Source organism: Schistocerca nitens, chromosome 5 (genome assembly GCF_023898315.1).
Source record: "Schistocerca nitens isolate TAMUIC-IGC-003100 chromosome 5, iqSchNite1.1, whole genome shotgun sequence".
Lineage (NCBI taxonomy): Eukaryota > Metazoa > Arthropoda > Insecta > Orthoptera > Acrididae > Schistocerca > Schistocerca nitens.
The window spans coordinates 740,839,263-740,857,995 of record NC_064618.1 but is presented as its reverse complement, the minus strand read 5'-3'; the positions used below and the strand labels follow the sequence as shown (position 1 = coordinate 740,857,995).

The 18,733-nt window shown below is 39.0% G+C and overlaps 1 protein-coding gene across 1 annotated transcript in view; it reads left to right on the top strand.

Moving 5' to 3' along the window:
• Nucleotides 1-18,733, top strand: part of LOC126260144 (eukaryotic translation initiation factor 2-alpha kinase) — a 220,521-nt gene that overhangs the window by 75,522 nt on the left and 126,266 nt on the right. The window contains exons 8-9 of the mRNA XM_049957398.1: nt 12,100-12,210; nt 18,445-18,604. Of these exons, the coding sequence (XP_049813355.1) occupies nt 12,100-12,210; nt 18,445-18,604 (271 nt within the window). The remainder of the gene's footprint in view (nt 1-12,099; nt 12,211-18,444; nt 18,605-18,733) is intronic.

Sequence of the window (18,733 nt, the reverse complement as noted above, 5' to 3'; positions counted from 1 at the left end):
CTCTTAGGTTGTTCGCAGATGATGCTGTAATTTACTGACACAATTATTGTTTATTGATGTTGCCATGAGCTGTGCTTCATCACGAGTGGCATGGTGATCAGCATCACTGGCTGGTGTACAGTGTGTCATCAGTTCGAAGTTGACCACCCCTGTCCGCAGCTCGTGGTCTAGTGGCTAGTGCTGCTCCCTCTGGATCACGGGGTCCTGGGTTCGATTCCCAGCTAGGTTGGGGATTTTCTCTGCCCCCGCGGACTGGGTGATAATGTTTTCGTCATCATCATCATCATCATCATCATCATCGTCGTCATTCGTGACAGTGGCTAGATTGGACTGTGTAAAAGTTGGGACTTTGTACAGGCGCTGATGACCATGCGTTAGAGTGCCCTACAAACCATACATCATCTTCATCTGACCACCTCCGATATTTCTCATTTAGTATTTATCAGTTACGGAAGGGTCTCAAAATTTCTCATGTTTGTAATGTTTGTGTATTCTGGAAGATTTGACATTTTTGTAAATAGCTGCACTGTCCATCAAGGAGTTGAGTTCTGTTATGGCGATCATTGGCTTTTGTGATAAATGTGCGTTCAGTGCTAAGTGTTGTAGTTCATTGGCAAACCTGCTTTCCGATTTGGACTTAATTGTGGTTTTGACATAACATTGTTTGGTGGAGACGCTGTCTACTTCAAAGTATTAATATCACTGTGGCTCCAATTAGGCAACATAAAAACTGTTGCCTTCACAGACAGCAACTGGAACATAAGCAGTGCAGTGTTCCCACAGTGTGTATATTCATTCAGGAGTCCAGTTGATTCAAAAACAGCTATAAATCAGTTGCACACCAAGCATCCATCAGTATTTTCCAGACGCTGTTCAGGACACGACAAAATGGCTGAAAGAATTTGACTGAGTCGCCAAATACAACAGGTTGTATGACATGATGTATGTGGCAGATACATACTTTTCTTAGAAGGTACAGTCCAGCAGTGGTTAAAAAACAGTGAACCTCAGTAACTAGGACAAATTCCAGGTTGAACTGAAGAAAATGTGTGGCAGCAATTAGCAGCAAGTGCACGTAGCAGAACAACAATTGAAGAACAGGGCTCAGTGTCATGGGGAAGCAACACAGCCCTACATAAAGAATGTTTTGGCCCTAGGCCACATTGTGAATCTGAATATGAGAGAAGCTCACAAAGTCTCACACTTGATGAAAGCAGTCATAGACAACGTGTACCAAGCTCGATGTCACAGCAACTGAGGAATTCATCATGTGGTACCAGCACATCAAGAAAATGCAACAGAAAAAGTCTGATGAAAGACTCCCAAATGTGGTCTCTATGGCAGTTGTGGGAGACCACAGTGACCTCCTCTCTCTCAGTAAGAGAAGAGATAGAACACTTTATGTCAGCCAGTATTGTCAGACTCAGTAAGCAAGAGACAGCAGTCAAAAATGTTATGGCAGGAGGTAAAAGAGAATGTTCAAGATGAGATGTATCAATCCTTAGTACCAATTTCCACCACCAGTTGAATGTGCCAGGAAGAATTTTCAAGCCAACTTAGACAGTTGTCATAACCATCAAAAGACAGTACAACATCCGACCAATACAGATACAACCAACACCTCTGCCAGGTGTAATGCCTCATAAAAGAACAGACATTTAGAGATAGACAACATAACTATGTGTTTCCACTGTGGATACCTTGGACAAAATATACACAACCGCGGTGAAGAAAGATGTGTTGGCGATGACAACTGCCATGCTGTCGACATCAACCGTCCCAACAATCTCGTTCATTGGTCAACTGCGTATGATTACAATCCACCTGTGGATTGCCTGAATGAGGTCACTACCCAACATGCTGTAGTCATTCCCTATCACCATATAGAGGTACCAGCTGCTTCATAACACACACTTTTTTCTTTCAAAAAATTGCCTCTAAAATTCAGGTGCTCCTTGTACTCGGAATTGATATAAAAATGTACAATGTTTGATTAAAAATTCCTGCCAGTCTTAAAATGGTCATATATTCGATGCTGCAGGAAACCTGTCTGTATCTGGCAACATTGGATTCAACAGGCAGCAGCAGTGCACCAGTGCAATGAATATGAGTTGTGGGGATTCACAATCTTGCTAACGTTGTCTCCCTTCTGCCCCGTCATCACAAACCCAGAACACTGTCTAGACTATGACGTGTCATTGCAGTCTACAGTGCCAGTGAAAGTGAATTGAAAGTGATTTTTGTTATCGATAACAGCACAATATTTTTATTAGGTAGTTTAGTAATGGAAAAATAGAAGATTCAGTGACACCATCCTAATGACATTGGAACTAATGCAAATATGATTCAAATACACACATTTAAGCTAGCACTTCAGCTGAACTTAACTGACTTTAAGAGTGGAGTTGGTTGGTGCTACAGGTTTATGAAGTGTCGTGGATTAGCATGCAAACCAAAATATATCAGAAAATGCCTTGAGAGTATGAAGAGAAAACGTTATCTTCCATCACTTCATTATTCAACATCAAAAGAAAACTAGTTTGACATTTGGTGTGCTGAGTAACTGAACTGTTTCCATGCAAAAAACAAGCGGACATGAAAAAAATGCACTACACTGTTGTCCTTTGATGTTATGCTGATGGTACTAAACTTAATTCAAAGATAATTTTCAAGTGAATGCCAAAGCCTTCTGAAATACTGCCAGGTGTTGTTCACATACATTACAAGGTTTGAATGAACGAGCTGGTATGAAATTATAGATTAACAGTGTGTGGCAGAGAAGGAAAGGTGCTTTGTTGAAGAAGAGTTCTCTTCTTGTGCTAGATCAGTTTAGTACTCATTTGAAAAATTCTATGAATGAGAAGTTGAGACAGGGAAATACAGAGCTTGTTGCTATTCTCTGAGGACTTACTTCAAAATTGCAACCTCTTGATGTCTCAATAAGTAAACCATTTAAAGTGTATATGAGAGAGGATTGGAACAAATGATGATGAATGAAACTCAACACGAATTCATGCTGAAAGGAGCTTTAAAACACCCTCAGTCAAACAAGTGTGTGTGTGGATAAAACATTTGTGGCCTAGAGTGAGAGCAGACAATATACCAAATCTTCCAAGAAGTGCCACATAAGTAACACTCTCAATGGCAGTGAAGACCATCTTATTTATTAAGAGGAGGAAGAGGAAGAAGAAAGTTCAGGTACCGAGCTAGATGGCGCAGTGGGTAGCACACTGCACTCGCATTCGAAGGACGACAGTTCAAACCTGTGGCCGACCTTCAAGATTTAGGCTTTCTGTGATTTCCCTAAATCGCTTCAGGTAAATACCAGGATGGTTCCTGTGAAAGGGCACAACTGACTTCCTTCTCTATCCCTCCCTAATCCGATGGGACCGATGACCTCACTGTTTGGTCCCCTCCCCCTAATCAACTAACCAAACAATCAAGAAAGTTCAGATGACAATTTTCAGGAATTTTAAGGATCAGTTAGATTTTATAAACTAAGAACTTTTTTATTGTGGCTTTGCAGTCCAATAATAAAAATGGCAAAAATAATATTTAAAAAAAAATTAAGAGTTATGGTGCATCTTATAGTCTGCAGTGCCTTATAATCCGTAAAACGCCATAAGTGGCAATATTTATGAAAAGGATAGTTGCTACTCACCATATAGCGGAGATGCTGAGTTACAGGTGGGCCCAACCAAGTAATCATCAAACAAAGCTTTTGACCAAACAGGCCTTTATCAGAATCAGACACCACACACACACACACACACACACACACACACACACACACACACACACACACAACTACTCTCGAACACATGACCACAGTCTGTGGCCTCCAAGGCCAGACTCAACTAAGTGAGTTGACCATCTATGGAGGTGAGGCTTCCGCAGTTGACAGTCCTCTATGGATAGCAGTCATCAAAATGGTGGGAAATCTCATTGATGTCATCATCAACAGCCAACCTGTTCGGGCAGTAGTCAATTCAGGGGCTTCCTTTTCTGTAATTTCAAATACTTATCATCACCAACTAAAGAAGACTATGTTCCATGATATGCAAGTTGTATGCTGAAGATTGCAAATGAGAAACACACCTAACCGATAGGAACATGTATTACAAGAATAACTATCAATGACAAAACACAGTCCTTTGAATTTGTCATTTTATCAGAATATAGTCGTGGTGTTGTCCGCGGATGGGACTTCTTCCGGGCATCACAACCAGTGGAAAAACGGAGACCCAGATAGATGGAGCTGTTATAACTAGAATATGTAAGATTGCTCTGGGTGATTGTTTGCCATTGAAGATGTTGTTATCCCATTATCATCAATGAGATGAGTTCCATTGATCAGTCTAGATGCTAAGTTAAACAGTGAAATTTTTGTCGGTTGCAGAAAAATACTCAGGCTCACAACAGAAATCTACTGCACATGCCAGTGATGATCATAAGCATTGTATGTGATCAAGCAGAACTTTGGATCACTAATTTTCACAAGCAGCAGCAGCTCATCCCTAAATTCAAGAATGACAGCTTAATGCCACTGGACTCACATTCGGGAGGACGACGGTTCAATCCCGTCTCCGGCCATCCTGATTTAGGTTTTCCGTGATTTCCCTAAATCGCTTCAGGCAAATGCCGGGATGGTTCCTTTGAAAGGGCACGGCCGATTTCCTTCCCCATCCTTCCCTCACCCGAGCTTGCGCTCCGTCTCTAATGACCTCGTTGTCGATGGGACGTTAAACACTAATATCCTCCTCCTCCTCCTCCTCCTCCTCCTCCTCCTCCTTAATGCCACTGACGAAGACTCGTGCTGTTATCACAACAGACAGTATAGGGGAGGACGGTTCTATCAAACTGCCAATAGGATCTGGCATGACCGAGGAACAATATTGGCAAATGTTAGCTGTTCTGTGCCAACTTTCGGATCCAAAGTAGAGAAAAGTGAGGCCAAACAACCTGGGATAAAACACGGTATTGACATCAGGGATCGTTCACCAGGCTAGCTGGTGCTCGTATAGGATGTAACTGGTTGAAAGCCATATAACGCTGGAGCAAGTGAAGATGCTGCAAGATGACATCATTGAACCTTTAGAGTGTCTTTGGACCTTGTCAATCATCCTAATAAAGGAGGAGAATGGTACATAGTGTTCCTGCATCATCTACTGATGACTGAACAGATTCATGAGAAAAGATGCCTACCCACTGCTGAGCACTGATGACACGCAAGACTGCTATGAGGAGTATGTAATGCACCAGCCACCTTTGATCATATGATGTACAACCTTCTCAGACAACTTAAGTGGAGGGACTGTTCTGGGTGTCATTGTGGTACTTTTGAAGAACATCAAAGCCACCCAACAACAGTGTTCAAATGTATTCAGACTACAGGCCTCTGCTTGAAACCGAAAAGGTACCTCTTCACCATCTAAGAAATAAAAATCTTGCGACACCTAGAGAATGGTGATGGAATGTATCCCAGTCCAGAGAAAATAGGAGCAGTCACAAATTTTCTGATTTCTTGGCGCATTTGTGAGGTGCAAAGTTTTCTCAGAATGTGCTCATACTACTGACAAATCACTGTTGTGATAGACCACCATACTCTGTGCTGGATGACTAGCATGAAGGATCCATCGGGTTGACTGACAAGATGGGCATTGAGGCTTGAGGAATACACCACAGTGGTATACAAAAATGGACACAAACACAAGGACACTGACTGCCTTTCAAGGAATCCTGTGTTGGAACAAAGCAGTGTGGAAGAAATTAGTCATTGCCGCATTATATGACACTGCCAGTGAAGAGAGGAAAGATCCCACTTCGTTGAGAACCATAGAAGCCTTCAAGAATGAAGAACTGACCAAAGGAGAATTCCAACAAATAAACAGAACATTATATAAGAAGAACTATCATCTGATGGGGTGGAAATGGTTGCTAGTCATCCCTGCTCATCTACAGTCTCCTGTACTGAAGTTTTCGTAGGATGCTCCAACATCTGGTCTCACGGGACTAATATCGACTCTGGATAGAATCAGACATGGGTATCACTGACCAGGTCTCAACCAACTCATTAGACATTATGTGACTCACTGTAAGGAATGACAACAACAGAAGCACAAGCCAGATTTACCACTGAGGAATCTGATATCAATTCCGCATGCTGCAGCACCACTGCTTCGAAATAGAATTGACCTCTTGGGGAGGTTCCTGAAGTGTCAAATGGTAATCAGTGGATAATAGTCCGCGCTTACCGCCTCAACTGCTGTGCTGTCACCAAATATGTGCAGAGTGTCAAAGGACCGGAAATTGCAAGGTTCCATGTGGAAGACATCATTTTGAAGCACAGAGCATACATGTGACCATCTCTTAACATGGAAAGGTTTTCTCGTCGAGACTAGTGTCAGACTTAATTTCACATTGCAACATTACCCACGTTATGACAACTGCTTTCCGGCCATTGTAAAGTGGCTTCGGAGAACACTTTTAATAAGACATTGAATGATATCCTCTCAATATATGTTGATATCGAACAAGAGGATTAGGATACAGTACTGCTCATCATGACATACAATATGACGAAGCAAAACACTACAGACCTCACACTGCTCTTTATGCTCAATGGTCAAGAGGTCCACATGACAATCGATACACAGTTCCTGTTTCAGCTGGATGAAACTCAGGATGCCTAAGTGAAAAGCATCACCAGGACCAAAGACATCTGGCTTGCATATGGACCCAGGACATTCAGGAGAAATACCGAGAGTGTTATAATGGCAAGCACTGCCAGTGAGATACAGTCCAGGAGGCTTGGTACGGAAAAAAGTACTAAAGCTCTATTATGGGCCGTATTGTATTGTTTGTACCTTGTTGGACATCACATAGAAAGTCTAAGATTTTGACCTATCGTCAAGAAGACAAAACTGCAGAGATAAAGCTCTACTAAAGTCCTAAAGTGCAGGTCGGTTACGAAGGCTCCTTGTTCAAGAAAATTGAAGATGGGCGAAACAACTGCAATGCTCTGATCGAAGGGACTTCTTCAATTCTCTTCATAATGAAGAGGATGTGATGACACGCCAAGAACATGAGGATCTTCCAGCCCTGCCATACAGAGGACCATTGACAAGATCTAGACTCAGGCAGGTATAACTGACTCCAATGAGAACTGAAAAAGCAGTTTGAAGTTTGCTGTTTTTTTTCAGGAGAGGGAGCAATGCTGTGATCTGTGCTTCGTGTGTTGTAACAGTTACCATCGCTGGCTAATGTGCTGTGATTCTCCAGTTCAATCCTGACCAGCAGCAGTTACTTCTCGTTTAATATTTATCAGCTCTGGAAAATTCTCAAAGTTTCTGATGTTTGTCTATTTCTGAATCTTCACTATTTGTATAAATAGCTGTACTCACCATCCAGGAGCTGAGTTCTGTTCTGGCAGTACGATGGTGTTTCTAATAAACGTGCTTTCTGTTTTAAGTGTTGTACTTCATTGACGACCCTGCTTTCGCATTTGGAGTTGATTCTTATTATGGTGTGACAATATGATACTTAATTTGTATTGTGCATCAAGGTAACCAGCTGTTACTATGAGGAATTTTCAGTTTATTTCGATAGTTTGTTGCATGTTTAAAATTAGTAGCTGCAGTTTGATCGCAGTGTAAAATGTGACACCTTTTTTGTGTGGGTTGTTTAGTCAAGACGTCAGCAGCAGAAAGATTAAATTTGATTCTCTGTTAAATATATGCATATTTTTAGTGACTTCTCGCAAATTTTAGTGAGTTTTCGTCTTCCTCAGATTTCATCTCTTGACATCATCTCTATGACTCCTGTAGTTGATAGTACAATTGGTATAATATCAACTTTATCCTGATGCCACATGTCCTTGACTTCCTCAGCCAGTTGGATGTATTTTTCAGTTTTTTCTCCTGTTTTCTTTTGTATATTTGTTGTATTGGGTATGGATATTTCGATTAGTTGTGTTAATTTCTTCTTTTTATTGGTGAGTATGATGTCAAGTTTGTTATGTGGTGTTGTTTTATCTTTTATAATGGTTCTGTTCCAGTATAATTTGTATTCATCATTCTCCAGTACATTTTGTGGTGCATACTTGTATGTGGGAACGTGTTGTTTTATAAGTTTATGTTGTAAGGCAAGCTGTTGATGTATTATTTTTGCTACATTGTCATGTCTTCTGGGGTATTCTGTATTTGCTAGTATAGTACATCCGCTTGTGATGTGATCTACTGTTTCTATTTGTTGTTTGCAAAGTCTGCATTTATCTGTTGTGGTATTGGGATCTTTAACAATATGCTTGCTGTAATATCTGGTGTTTATTGTTTGATCCTGTATTGCAATCATGAATCCTAACGTCTCATTGTATATATTGCCTTTTCTTAGCCATGTGTTGGATGCGTCTTGATCGATGTATGGTTGTGTTAGATGATACGGGTGCTTGCCATGTAGTGTTTTCTTTTTCCAATTTACTTTCTTCGTATCTGTTGATGTTATGTGATCTAAAGGGTTGTAGAAGTGGTTATGAAATTGCAGTGGTGTAGCCGATGTATTTATATGAGTGATTGCTTTGTGTATTTTGCTAGTTTCTGCTCGTTTTAGAAAGAATTTTCTTAAATTGTCTACCTCCATAATGTAGGTTTTTTATATCGATAAATCCCCTTCCTCCTTCCTTTCTGCTTAATGTGAATCTTTCAGTTGCTGAATGTATGTGATGTATTCTATATTTGTGGCATTGTGATCGTGTAAGTGTATTGAGTGCTTCTAGGCCTGTGTTACTCCATTTCACTACTCCAAATGAGTAGGTCAATATTGGTATAGCGTAAGTATTTATAGCTTTTGTCTTGTTTCTTGCTGTCAATTCTGTTTTCAGAATTTTTGTTAGTCTTTGTCTATATTTTTCTTTTAGTTCTTCTTTAATATTTGTATTATCTATTTCTATTTTTTGTCTGTATCCTAGATATTTATAGGCATCTGTTTTTTCCATCGCTTCTATGCAGTCGCTGTGGTTATCCAATATGTAATCTTCCTGTTTAGTATGTTTTCCCTTGACTATGCTATTTTTCTTACATTTGTCTGTTCCAAAAGCCATATTTATATCATTGCTGAATACTTCTGTTATCTTTAGTAATTGGTTGAGTTGTTGATTTGTTGCTGCCAGTAGTTTTAGATCATCCATGTATAGCAAATGTGTGATTTTGTGTGGGTATGTTCCAGTAATATTGTATCCATAATTTGTATTATTTAGCATGTTGGATAGTGGGTTCAGAGCAAGGCAGAACCAGAAAGGACTTAATGAGTCTCCTTGGTATATTCCACGCTTAATCTGTATTGGCTGTAACGTCATATTATTTGAATTTGTTTGGATATTAAGTGTGGTTTTCCAATTTTTCATTACTATGTTTAGGAACTGTATCAATTTAGGATCTACTTTGTATATTTCCAATATTTGTAGTAACCGTGAGTGGGGTACACTATCAAAAGCTTTTTGGTAATCAATGTATGCATAGTGTAGCGACCTTTGCTTAGTTTTAGCTAGATATGTCACCTCTGCATCTATTATCAGTTGCTCTTTACATCCTCGTGCTCCTTTGCAACAGCCTTTTTGTTCTTCATTTATAATTTTGTTCTGTGTTGTATGTGTCATTAATTTCTGTATAATGACTGAAGTTAATATTTTGTATATTGTTGGTAGGCATGTTATGGGGCGATATTTAGCTGGGTTTGCTGTGTCTGCTTGATCTTTGGGTTTTAGATAAGTTATTCCATGTGTAAGTGCATCAGGGAATGTGTATGAGTCTGCAATGTAACTGTTAAATAATTTATGAATATAATAGAGGGAAACATTCCACGTGGGAAAAATATATCTAAAACAAAGATGATGTGACTTACCAAACGAAGCGCTGGCAGGTCGATAGACACACAAACTAACACAAACAAACACACAAAATTCAAGCTTTCGCAACAAACTGTTGCCTCATCAGGAAAGAGGGAAGGAGAGGGAAAGACGAAAGGATGTGGGTTTTAAGGGAGAGGGTAAGGAGTCATTCCAATCCTGGGAGCGGAAAGACTTACCTTAGGGGGAAAAGAGGACAGGTTTACACTCGCACGCGCGCGCACACACATATCCATCCACACATATACAGACACAAGCAGACATATTTAAAATATGTCTGCTTGTGTCTGTATATGTGTGGATGGATATGTGTGTGTGTGCGAGTGTATACCCGTCCTTTTTTCCCCCTAAGGTAAGTCTTTCCGCTCCCGGGATTGGAATGACTCCTTACCCTCTCCCTTAAAACCCACATCCTTTTGTCTTTCCCTCTCCTTCCCTCTTTCCTGATGAGGCAACAGTTTGTTGCGAAAGCTTGAATTTTGTGTGTTTGTTTGTGTTAATTTGTGTGTCTATCGACCTGCCAGCGCTTCGATTGGTAAGTCACATCATCTTTGTTTTAGATATGTTAAATAATTTAGTTAGATGTGAATGTGTTGAGGTGAACTTCTTTAGCCAGAAATTTGCTATTTTATCTTTTCCAGGGGCTTTCCAGTTGTGAGTAGAATTAATTGCTTGGGTGACTTCATGTTGCAAAATTATCACTTCAGGCATTTGTGGTATCATCTTGTATGTGTCTTTTTCTGCTTGTATCCACTGTGCATGCCTGTTATGTTGTACTGGGTTTGACCATATGTTGCTCCAGAAGTGTTCCATGTCTGTTATGGATTGTCTATTTTAATGTGTGTGTTATCTATTGTCTGATAAAATGTCTTTTGGTTTGTGTTGAATGTTTGGTTTTGTTTCCTTCTATTTTCAGTTTTTTTGTATCTTCTAAGTCGTTTGGCCAATGCTAGTAATTTCTGCTTCTTTTCATCTAATTGCTCTATCGCTTCTTGTTGTGAGATTTTACCTAACCTTTTTCTATTTTTTTCTGACATTTCATTTCTTATAAATTGTGTTAGCTGTCCAATATCTTTTCTCAGTTTTTCTATTCTGATCTGTAGCCTGTGTTGCCATGCTGGTTTTGTGGGTTTCTTCTGTGTGTTCGTTTGTTCTGATCTCTGCCTAGTGTGTATATTTAGTGTAGTGAGTGCTCCTATATAAACCAGTAGTTGTAACTCTTCCATAGTTGTATTTGCATTTATTTTGTTGTGTATGATTGTGTTGATAATTTTTATTGTTGTTTCGACTTGTGGGTTATTTGGTGGTCTATGCAAGAATGGTCTAATGTTTGTATTTGTGTTTTTGTATTCTTTATATGTCAGCTGAAATTTTTCTTCTATATCTAACATGTGTGTCACTTCGTGTTCTATTTGTGCTTGTTCTGGTGGTTGTCTTAAGATTTCGTTTTCCTCTGATTGTTTAATTGATGCGTGTTGTTCTTTGTTTGTTTGATCTGGGATGTTTGAGTCCATTACTGTATTTTCTTCTTCTTCTTCTTCTTCTTCTTCTTCTGATTGCACATTATTTTGTTCCAGTATTTGTTGTACTTGTTGTTTGATGTTTTCTAATTCTGACTGGGATATCCTGTTATTTTTTATTATTACACGGATCTGATCAGCTAGTCGTTGTTCTGTTAAAAATTTTAATTCTGGGTATCTGGTAATAAATTTTGTGTATACTTGTGATCTGTATCCAGTTGTGTTGGTTCCTAGGTTTGTTGCTTGGTAATAACAGAACATGAGGTGTCTGTTAACTTCATCTGACCATCTCATCCTCTGTCTTCGTTTTCCTTCTAGGGTGGTTGCAGGAAGCATATCCTGCAAAACACCTCTATTTGGATTTAAATCATTTTCCAGTTGGCTAGCACTGTCGTTACCATTGTGGGCGGGCATAGGGTTCAAGCGTCATCCCCGACCATGACGGTGCTTGTCCGAGGCTTCTTTAGTTCTGTCCTGAACCACCTAATCACACTAAAAGGGGGGTTAGCCCTATTAGTGGTTTGTTCTTTTCGTCGCCTTTTACGACTGGCAGAACATACCGGAGGCCTATTCTTTTCCCGGGCCTCCACGGGGTTTATTATTATTATTATTATTATTATTATTATTATTATTAAGTAATAAGGAAATAGCACCTACAAAATTATTTTTTTGTTTCAGGAGCCCTTTTAGGTGTAGAAGATTCACATTCAAAAGAGGAAACTGCTTTACAGCCACTAGATGCTTCTGCCACAGCTCTTTCAGTGCTGTATGGTACAGAATATGTCAATGGTATGTTATTTTGATCCTCATCATAAAACAGTATTTGAACATGAATTATTGCACTGCTCATGCCTTGTCATCAGAAAATAAATGAATAAATGCAGAGACATTAACACATTCAACACTGGCGTCTTCACAACCAGTATTTTCCTGTGAACTGACATAATTATAGATTGCTTTTAAATGACATTGTAAAATACTGAAATCTGATAGGAATATGATTCTTGCACCATCTAAAAGGGGAAAGTAAATATTTTATAGAAATATGAATTAATTTTAGAATATATATATTTCAAATGGATGATTTAATGGGAACAAGTAACACATGAAATCTAAAAAAAAAAAAAAAAAAAAAAAAAAAAAAAAAAAAAAAAAAAGTGTTATTGGCTCTCTTTTTTGTGTCATAATTGTGATTCTGCCTGCATTCACAAAAATAGTACAGTAATATTTAAAAGCTGGTATATGAGATTTATGAATATAAGCAGGTACCACAGACAGTGACTGATAGTCTGTACAATTGCCTGCATAAAGAAAGAACGCTTAGATCCGTATTCGGAAGTTGTAAATGGAAATGAGAGTGAACATCAGTCAGAATACAAAATGCATGAATGAAGTACTCCCTGTACGAACAACTGAAACACATGTGTACCTTATTCATTGCCCGTACTTTCATCTGAAGAATATGAATAATCTCTGTCAGTGTCTTCTGTTTCTGACACTTCATCTCTCTATAAAATATCTAGAATCTCTTCCTCTGTCAGCATGCTGTGCACCAATTCTACCTTCGTAAACACCCCTGAATGAGCTACTAATTGTTCTTTCCTTGAACTTTTCTCAATCGCCACTAGTTTGAGTAAGCTTACAAGGGCAGTCCTTTGGCAGCAACACAGAATGTTTGTCACACTTCATGGCAAAACAACATCCATAACATGCTAAATGTCCTACCAGTAAATGCTTGCCCATACAGTGTGTGCATGCTATTGCAAACATTCGAGTAAAGTGGGGCAAGATTGCGCACTTAAGGTTTAAATAGCGATATACTGAAGGAAATGTCACAAAATACAATTATATTGTAACTGGCATTGCATCTGAATTTTCCCTGTTATATGACAGTCCGAAAGTCATAGAAACAATTTAAACTGTAATTCACACTTACAAGGAAACCTCCCCATTGCACCCCCCTCAGATTTAGTTATAAGTTGGCACAGTGGATAGGCCTTGAAAAACTGAACACAGATCAATCGAGAAAACAGGAAGAAGTTGTGTGGAACTATGAAAACATAAGCAAAATATACAAACTGAGTAGTCCATGCGCTAGATAGGCAATATCAAGGCTGAAGTGAGCTCTGGAGCACCGTGGTCCTGTGGTTAGTGTCAGCAGGTGCGGAACGAGAGGTCCTTGGTTCAAGTCTTCCCTCCAGCATAAAGTTTAATTTTTTATTTTCAGTTTATGTGACAAACTCATATGTTTTCATCACTTTTTTCAGACTCAAATGTGACAAGTGATTGTCCAAAATTAACGAGACTGGATTATCTTCTGTTGGCTGTGTATGTTTTTCAAAATGTTGTAGCCATATGAGATACAAATCTGAGTTGATGTATCCAGTGTCCGAACACATCATTAGTGACCTAGGAGGGGCACTGTTCTTCAAACTCTCCTTCATCCTTTTCCGAGGAAATATTATTCCTGGAAGGATGTAACTCCCCCCAGCTGCCATACAACATACAACCGTTATCAGATGACCTCTTTCTGCAGATGATATGTTGCCTATGTGCATCTTGCCGCATGTTGCAATCACTTTCGGAACCTTATTAGGAACAGTTGTAATTCCTGACTCATCCATGTTGGAATTCCTGACTCATCCATGTTGTAATTCCTGACTCATCCATGTTGTAATTCCTGACTCATCCATGTTGTAATTCCTGACTCATCCATGTTGTATATGCAATGAGGTTCAAATTTATATCTCTCCATCAGCGGCGAAAGATTATCAAAGAAGATGCTCGTTTGCTGTTTGTTGAACCAACATCACACGTCCAAGACTAGTTTTCTGTGGGATCTGAAGGCAAAGATTTCGTCTCTGCAGGAAATCATAAGCCCAGTCCTTTCCGGCCATCTTAGTGTTTTTGTCAAATTTTGTTTTTATGTTATTCCTCTCAGAGTAGTCGTGAACTAATCTTCTGAAATCTTTCAGAGTCATGCCATAATAACATTTGTCCAAAGATCTGCTGTGTTCGGCGAGTTCCAGTTCCTGTTCATCATTAAAAGTTCTTCCGAATCTTCCCAGTTTGTTTACCCCAAAACCATGAAGAAAGTGGGGGTGGGAGTATTAATTTTAAGCTTATCCCTATGTAGGTAAAAGTTTCCAAAACAAAAAATATAGAGTTAAAACTATACTTGCAAGGGCCTCGTACCTCTGTAAGGTGATTTCTGAGGGCAGCTTCACTTATTCCAAGCTCCCTCGTTATTTGTCGTTTAGACTTGCCATTTTTCAAGCCCTCTTTTGCAGCTTCCAGCATTTCTGGAGTGCATGTTTTCTGTTCCGTTCGGTTTTCCTTTTGTAGACGCTAAAATATAAAAAAATGGTTCTTAGAGGACTACTGTCGATGTATAATATCCACCTCAATGTTCATAAATATTTCTAGGTCTATGAAAAAGCTGATAATTATAACGCATGGGGTAAGATTACGCACCGCGCAGTTTTGCCCCACCTGCAACGCGTAAACTTGCCCCGCACTACGACACTGCAGCTTTTGACTGCACATGGAAATGCTTTGTAGGAATATAGATGTTTTAATATACCACAAGACTGGCAATGCATTGTAGTACACAATGGAATAAAGTTAAAATTGATAATCACATTATTGCCTGACTTATAGCTTATTTCCAGAACATAAAATATTATATGAAAATAACGTAAAACAGTTCTTACCACATTGCGCAGCCGTTAACACCAGGACAACAGTCAAACTACGGCAATAAATGGTCAGCCACAGAGGCTATTTTGTGCCCTGCAGAGTAGGCAACTGCTGCATTACTAAAACTGAGATACAAGCCTTGTGCAGTCTTACCCGCCACGCAACCTTACCCCATTCTACTCTACAGCAAGTGAGCATGCCTGTATTTTGTTTGTACACTGTGCTCTAAGTGTTAAACAAGGCTTATATCTCACTAATGCAGCGAATACCATGGCCACAGACAGGGAGAAGGACCTAAGATGTTCTCGTCACATTTAATTTAAACATTTTCATTTAAAGTTATTAGCTTACTGTAGTTTCCTCATTTCGAGCTTACCTATGTCCACATTTACTTTCATGCATCACTTTGTGTGTAACATAGCACCTCAAAAGTTAACGTACACACTTTGTTCCCAGCTACTCGCCATTGTCGATTTTGCAAGACATGCAACACATGACAGTGGGGAAATGCGCATGATAGCTGAAGGCAAGCGTGTAGCACAAAGTCACTTGAGACATTGACACACAAATAATGTAAAAGTACCACTTGGTGTGTTTCATCATTCTGGTTAGACTTCATGAGCTACCTATACAATCTGGGAACTATTGAATATGATCTCGCGATACAGGACCATAGACACACATAGACAGCTCAACTGGTGTGTATTTGTGTTTTATATTAAGTCTTAGCAACATTTTCAGTCTTATGTGACCAAAGGCTTCCTTCAGTGTTTTATCTTCAATAATATATTTTTGGATATGGGACCACATATAATGTTGTTCATAAAAACAATGTTTCGACCACTGTTGCAAATGGCCCTTATCAGGCTGACATATTTACAACTGGGCCAAACTCTGTTTGGATGGTTTGGATAGCAGGAAGCGGTGTCTGATAAGCTTTATTGATGAATGGCCATCGGTAAACAGTGGCCAAGAAACAGTTGGACCACCCTATTGTTGAGTATGCCGCCCAACATGATTTTATTCATTTCTGTGACTGCTTCACAGCCTGTGCCATCTGGATCCTTTGCAGGAACACCAGCTGTTCTGTACTGCATAGATGGGAACCCTCCGTGCGGTATATCCTGCGTTCCCATAACCCTTTTGGCCTCAACCTTTGTTATTCATTGTCCTTACTCATCTAGCCCCTTCCTTGTCATATCCAGCACTATGCAGCCCTCACCCCTCCAAGACACCCAGTATTTTTACTTCTTACCTGTTCCGCCATCCACCAGTCCTCCCTCGCCCTCTGTCTAACCTGCTGTACCCTATCTCCACCTCATTCCTGCACACTCTAACTAGCAGTACAGTGATGCAGTATTTTGCTCTTGGAGTGCTTGGTGGCAGTTGAGACAATGTGGTGAGCTATGTGCCCTATATTTACTGCCATACCTGATGATGGAACCACCACACAGATGCTGTTAGCCCCTAGGCCTGCTGCTGTTGGCAGTTCATATAACAAAACCTGTAAAAAAAAAAAAAAATAAATAAAAAATAAAGTTCAGAGTTGTTCCTGATGAACTGACCTTAGGAGCAAGATGAAATTGCAGTATATAATATCTGAATGTGGCACTTACCAGTTGTAAATATGTCATCCTAATGAAAACCACTTGCAACAGTGGCTGAAATGTTAGTTTTATAAACAACATGATGGCCTTTTCACATTCTGGGAAACATTTTATTCGAGTTTTTAGTCTCGTTTCTGTATCTGTAGATGACTCGATGCCTAACCCATACAGTGAATTATTACCTTTACTTTTTCCATTTTTCATATTACACCTGGGACTTTGCTTTACCATATTACAAATGCATTTCAAAAAAATTAATAAAATTTTTTAGTGTGCAAGGATGGAATGGAAGACAAAATACACAGTGATGGGTTCTATGATAGAGTCTTTCATTCTTAATCTAGAATTTGGCATTGCTGGCTGCTAACACAGTGGTCCTGGGTTCACTTCCAGGGAACAACCTCAGATATTTCTGTGGGGGAATGGTACAGAATGGCGCCTTGTGAGGCAAAATGAGAAGGCACTTGAATAAATAAACAGTAAAGTTGACACACAAGTCACTGGAGTGGTACCAGATAGAAAGACTTGCACCAGGCTGGTAGCCAGACAACAGTTGTTTTTTTTCTGTGTAATGTTTCACACCTTTACCGTTTTGTACTACTAACACACATTTTCTCAGGGCCATTATCATACTTTTTGTTCCTTGTCAAACTTCATTCATAGGAAACTGTTTTGAAAACTAGCCCTTCCCTGTGCCCAACAAGCAGATTTATTTACATTCTTTTCAGCGTAGTTGTTGATAACTTATTTTATTTCCTCATTCAGAAACCTTCTTGAGGTAAAAATCCTGCAGTAATGAGAATTCAGTTTGCATGTGATGCATAAAAATGACAAATATTTTTTAGGAAGAAAGTAACTTTCCTTCCAATCAGATGACATTTTATTCAAGTTTTTAGTCTCGTTTCTGTATCTGTAGATACACATTGTGCACAAATGTCCAAAAACCGATACAGAAACGCACAAATTTTAAAAATTTAGGCAAGTGATAAACAGCTGAAAACTCTATCAGCACACCATTAAGGAAATGTAGCAAATTGCTGTCTAGTAGCTGTTTCACAAACAGTGTTTACAAAGACAAAACTTTTGAAAAGTATTAATGATTTATTTTGCTTCACATATGAAACACTTCGGGGACAAGATAAATAGATTGTCTGAAGTATCTCCCTCCCCTGAGCATGGTCCTCCCTCAGAAAACTTGATGTAGCCACTATAGTATCAGATTTCTTACAATGCAATTTCCACTGTTGCTTTTTTTGTATTTGAATCTTGAATGCATGTTCTATCTATTGAATGTCAGTCCCTTGAACCTACTCTTATTTTTGTATTGCTAAAATATCCATAGTAATTGTGGAATTATGAACCAGTGAGAAAAATGATAATCTCTGAAAGTCATTGAAATTGCTTAAAAGCTTTATTTAATCTGGGATTTTATTTAAGATCACAAAAAAATTGTTTACTTAGTATGCAACTCCTATTGTTTAACCTTATGTGTCATTCAACAGGGTCATAATAATGAAAAAATAAGAAAATAAGCCAGAAGAGCACAGTAGGTAGGAGAACAATAACTCTCTTGACAAATGAACAACATATCCAAAATGTGAACTCACAATGTGCTCTGTATTTGTTGTTTTTGTCTGAATGTGCACGACATATTTTCTTGATAATGCTTTAAATGTTTGATTACATGAACCAATTTAACACCCATTGTTATATGCAGGAAATGGCTATTACCTGTTCTCTGAGGAAGAGACAAAGAGGACTCAGAGTATGCAATGCAGTATGTCTGGGAAAGATAACAGCACAATTGTTGCCAAGGACATTGAAGTTGATGAAGAAACTCCTGTGCAAGTTATTATAGTTTCTCTTTGGTATTGGTGGTAAGTCAAAATGTATCGCTTATGTGGCCCCTTTTACATATTTTTTTTCTGGTACTAGGAGAGTTTCATTTGGCAGCAATATAAATATATTTTGTTTTAATTACAGTGATGTCATGTACTTACCCTGGT